The 4,998-nt window shown below is 35.3% G+C and overlaps 1 protein-coding gene across 1 annotated transcript in view; it reads right to left on the bottom strand.

Annotated features, from left to right (window-relative positions):
* Window positions 1-3,796, bottom strand: part of slc28a1 (solute carrier family 28 member 1) — an 8,711-nt gene extending 4,915 nt beyond the window's left edge. Inside the window, exons 1-11 of the mRNA XM_014003563.1 lie at window positions 3,766-3,796; window positions 3,467-3,546; window positions 3,310-3,386; window positions 2,896-2,987; window positions 2,564-2,753; window positions 2,330-2,471; window positions 1,368-1,481; window positions 752-826; window positions 592-672; window positions 406-486; window positions 117-242 (exon numbers count right to left, since the gene is read on the bottom strand). Coding sequence (XP_013859017.1) covers window positions 117-242; window positions 406-486; window positions 592-672; window positions 752-826; window positions 1,368-1,481; window positions 2,330-2,471; window positions 2,564-2,753; window positions 2,896-2,987; window positions 3,310-3,386; window positions 3,467-3,546; window position 3,766 — 1,059 coding nt within the window. The 5' untranslated portion in view covers window positions 3,767-3,796. The remainder of the gene's footprint in view (window positions 1-116; window positions 243-405; window positions 487-591; window positions 673-751; window positions 827-1,367; window positions 1,482-2,329; window positions 2,472-2,563; window positions 2,754-2,895; window positions 2,988-3,309; window positions 3,387-3,466; window positions 3,547-3,765) is intronic.
* Window positions 3,797-4,998: the final 1,202 nt, after the last annotated feature.

The following is a 4,998-nucleotide window of genomic DNA, read 5'->3' on the forward strand; positions in this document are numbered from 1 at the left end:
TATAGATATAGATATAGATATAGATATATAGATATATAGATATATACAGTAGATATATATTACTTATCACCTTTCTGTGCATGTCTTTTGATAGTATGAAAACTATGTTTTCTCACCCCGAATGAGATGAACGCTCCCATAACACTGCCTGCTATGGTGGCAAATCCACCCGTCATAACAGCATGGATCTCAGATTTGGTCATGTCCTTCAAATATGGGCGAATCAACAGCGGAGCTTCAGTCTAAAGTGCACAAACACACGTAAAACAATAAAAAAAACATGCAGTGACTTTGCATTTTTGCTTTGTATAGTTATTTGTGATTGCCTTCTCTTGTCACAAAGCTTCAGTATCAAGAAAACGAGCRTCAAAGTGTTGCAAAGACATGAGGTCTTATCCAGAGTACCTGCCCAACAAATATATTGCCTGCCACACTCAAGGTCTCAGTGGGAGAGGTTCCCATCGTTATCTGCATAACCCATGAGATCTGCGTGGACAAAAAAAAGGGTTACAGGATCTCACTGCACACATAGTGCGACACATACCCAGACCTTCAGGAACATAAAGGAGACTTCAAGGGACATGTTTTTACCTTCAAAATGAGCCACTGCATGACTCCTAGAAAGTAGAGGACCGACATCACGCTGCTGAAGAACACAACAATGGGCAGGGCCTGGGGAGAAAACACAAAGCTGCRTTTAAACACTTTCAAGATCCACACTGAGTGTGCTTGAATCCACGAGTTCACTTACTTGGAAAGCAAAAATGTYAACATGCAGGTCACCAAAAACAAACTCTGACCCTGCTTTAGTGTAGTCCAGGAAAACCTGTGATCACACAAAGAAAAACAAAAATTATTGTTTAGGCCRATTATTTATTTTAACAATCCATGAATAAAAAAAGTAAGAAGTCATTATGTTTTACTACAGGAAATKAAGTTACAGCTGAGTAGTGAGTTGAACTACACTTTAAAAAGTAATTAAGAGACACATGTTCACAATCAGCTTCCTCAACCTTTGGATGGCTTTAAAGTTGTTCTAAAGATAAACTTATATGATCCATTCAGATAAATAGTACTGGACAGTAGTAGATAAGTGGCTATTAGCAAATAACATATGCAATGGGTAATAAATCTGTTTAAAAACATGCATTGGTGTGATGTTTGCAGTTTAGTGTTATTTTCATTCTTTTATTTGTCGTAATATTTTCAAATGTTTTGTTTGAAAGTGAGTACTGGATGTGTATTTTGATGGTTTGTAATAAAGGCACTGGTACTCTGACTTAATAGTGATTTTGTTTTTACAGTAAAATAATATATTTTGGTTAGAAAAATAAAAAAAAATAAGAATATATTTTTAAATGTTGTACCTGCACTTGTTTTCCGAGCCAGTCAAAAGCAACAAGTCCTGGTTGTGTTCTTATAACAAAAAGGCCGATACAGAACTGCAACCCCAGACCCCAAAGCACTGGTCTCCATGATACCTAAAGAAAAGGGAGAGAGGGTAGTAATACATGGTAAATACCTAATAATAGCATCAGCAGTGTTCAAATCATACAACGCAAACATAATATTTTTTTGTTGTTTTAGCATTTTCCCTGTTTTAACGTCATCATTACAAATTGCTACAGTTAAATTTTGTATCTTCCATGTTTAAATATGAGAAATATATTAGAAAATGTATGATTTTAGTTTATATAAGATATAAAAAATTAACCACTCCTACCTGTTGTTTTTATTCTCTTTTGCGGAAGTACAAATTTTGAGTGATGGGGGATCAAACCTTTAATTTACCTCCTAATTCAAACGATGTGTATTGTGNAAGTCACTTGTACAAATATACATATATATGGTTAATTAAATTTCTGCTTCTTCCTACTCTTTTTTAACAAATAAAACAATAGCAAATACATTTTTTTCTTATTTTGTATCTTTGTGTATTTTCTACTTTGAAATTATCCTGTGTGTACTTACTGGGACCATAATGTACTTGTCTAATATGTGTGCATACCCTGGTGCAGGGTACATACCCCATAAGTACTAATGTAGTACCTGATACAACTGTTACCTGATACAGGTCAACTGAAAAATGAATTGCTACCAAAAATAAATTAATAGCCCCACCATGTCAGGTAGTTTCMTTTAATTATAATGTTTTAATAAAGAAACATGTCAGATAAATCTGTAAAAGGCACCAGGCCAAGTGAAATTCAAAGTARCAGATAAGCAGATGACAGATACCTGGACCTATATTAACCAAACACGTTCCAAAACAGCTGTAACTGAAGAGGAAACACATTTCTGATAAGACTTTGACTCAGTGAAAACTCACCATTGCCCTGTGTGCCGAGAACAGGTATAACAGCGCAATAAACATGCACACACCCCCGAAGGAGATAAGCTGCTCGGGACGATTGCTCGTATCTAATACAAGCCACAACACAAGCAGGATAAACACTATTGCAATGAAAACCCTGTGAAACACACAAAAAAGTAGCACAATCCCAAATTACTAACATGCGTCAAACAATAAGTTGGTTTAAAAAATGATAATAAATCCAATCACCATTTTAGCCATTTCAAGTTGGATTTAAAGCATCTGACTGCGGGCTTGAAACACCGACTGATCTTTTTCCCCAGGTACTTCTTGATGAGTTCATAGGATTTGGCAGCAACTGCCAAACAGGTGAGGACCACGAGGGCAGTGGCCCTTTGGAAATCCAGCACACAAGCTGCGATGAAGTACGCCACATATCCTGCAGAAGGAAAACATCCACTTTTTAAAATAAGAAAGGTTTTCTATTCTATTCTATTCTATTCTATTCTATTCTATTCTATTCTATTCTATTCTATTCAGATTTGAATAAACCACTGCCATTTGGTCAGACTTTGGATTACCTGCTCCAAGTACGCCCAGGACAATGTATTTGAGGGGTTTTGAGTGAGCCTTGACATAATTCTCTGTGGCATTAAGTGGCTTGGACACATAACTGGAAAGCAGAACAAGTCACATGTTGAGTCAAACTGTGAAAAAWTATGCTTACATTTTAATTTGTTAAAACTATATTTTGTATTTTCAACAATTCAGTTTTAAATTATTACTATCCAGCTATCCATTCATAATATTCATGCAGAATAACTATTTATGTTTGCAGTGCATCAAGACAAATAGTTTGGCATTAACTAATTCAGTAGCACACACACAGTATCGCACAGTATTTATATATTAAACAAGTCTGCATTGAAATACTGCTTTTACTATAAATGTAAAACCATTTTATTACACAACAGAAACGACTCAAGCTGACAGACCTCAGATATGATCCTAATCCCTTTTTAGATTTTTTTGGCTGACTTTTGACACTGTCAGTGTCAGCAGTGCTCTCCTCCTAACAAAATAAAAGCAACAAATGTATTTTAATATATTGCTTTTATTGAGCAAAAGACAATTAAAAAAAAAGATACATACCTCTATTTCAAAAGCCTGGTTGTCGATGCCATTTTCACTAGTCTGAGCAACATTTTTGAGTTGGGCATTGTCTTCTTCCACTAAAAAAGATAGTTGATCGTTTCAATCCATGAACCGGTGAGAAATACAACTTCATGCAACTTAAACATGCAGGAATGCGATTTCAGGTTGTGCCTCAGTGTGCTCTGAGAGATAAGACTTTCAAAATAAGACCACAGACTGCTMGTGTGCGAAACAATTTTGAACGAAACTGCAACAGAAATGGCATGATTCGAAGAAAAGAAACGCTAATGACTTACTTATTGTGTCTCCTCCTTAACGTAACTGGCAAATGCTGAGTTGTGAAACACCCTGCAAGAAAATGTACTCTGCCCTCTAAACATCTTATTATTAATTAACAGACATTTTTTACAGCTCTTCTTTCTCAGGAAGGACATGACAGAGGGAGGAACCAGTGTCATGAAAAAACTGAACCTACCTGCTATGAAACACATGAATAAACATTATACTGACAATTTTTTTCAGTTTGTCACTTTACTTAAACAGGTGATAAGATGAGAGATGTTTTACAAACTGCTAATATTGGATAAGTGTTGAATTACAAAAGAATTTCTGTCTGATCAAAAACGATCCATCCAAAAGTTAAAAATTACTTAAGCTGATAAATCAGTTTCATAATTGACTAAATAAGGCATTGTTAAAGAAAAAGGTGACATAAAACTAAACTTTATTACAGTTTGTGTTAGGCTGCTGGATGGAAACAGTGAATAAAAGGATTAATGTTTTTGGTTAATAGAAATAAAAAATCATTTTCCTTAAGGAAATTTTGCATATAAATTGCTTAAAAGTCACCATTTTTTATTATTGAAATTTAACAGTTTTTGCCTAAAACTCTGTGACACAGGCACATGTATTCTCAATTAGTAGCAATAAGAACAATTGAAAGCTAAAATACTGAAACGCATATGAGCGGAGCTGGTCTCTTAAACATGTTTTGCTGAGCAGTCTTTATACTTCCTGCGTGACGATTCCTAACAAGGTGATATGGAAGCTTTTTCTGCTACTTTACTGCTCATTTAGTTTATGCACATTAACATCTATTATTCCTTCAAACTGCAGTGATTCTCTGGTTCATAACACACACAGCTTGTCTGTGATGACGAGTAATTTAAGCTTGGAAGTACCACTTTTTGAGTCACTTATTCAACCTTGAATGTGCTGGTACTCATTAGCTGAGATTAATACCCTGATAACAGAACTAACAGCATAGCACAACATGCAGGTTTAACAGCCCAACACATTTTTATGTTCGCTGTCAAACTGTGTAACAGCAGCAGTTTGACGGACAAAGCCTGGAGTTAAACTGTGACCATTTTGAAACAGATATACCCTTTAGTGACACTGTCTGCTGCTAACTATAAATGTAATTTGTATGATAGCTGATAATAAACTGTAGCATGTAGTTCACAATTCATAATATATTCACACACACACACACACACACACACACACACACACACACACACACACAC

Source organism: Austrofundulus limnaeus, unplaced genomic scaffold, assembly GCF_001266775.1.
Source record: "Austrofundulus limnaeus strain Quisiro unplaced genomic scaffold, Austrofundulus_limnaeus-1.0 Scaffold19, whole genome shotgun sequence".
Classification (NCBI taxonomy): Eukaryota; Metazoa; Chordata; class Actinopteri; order Cyprinodontiformes; family Rivulidae; genus Austrofundulus; species Austrofundulus limnaeus.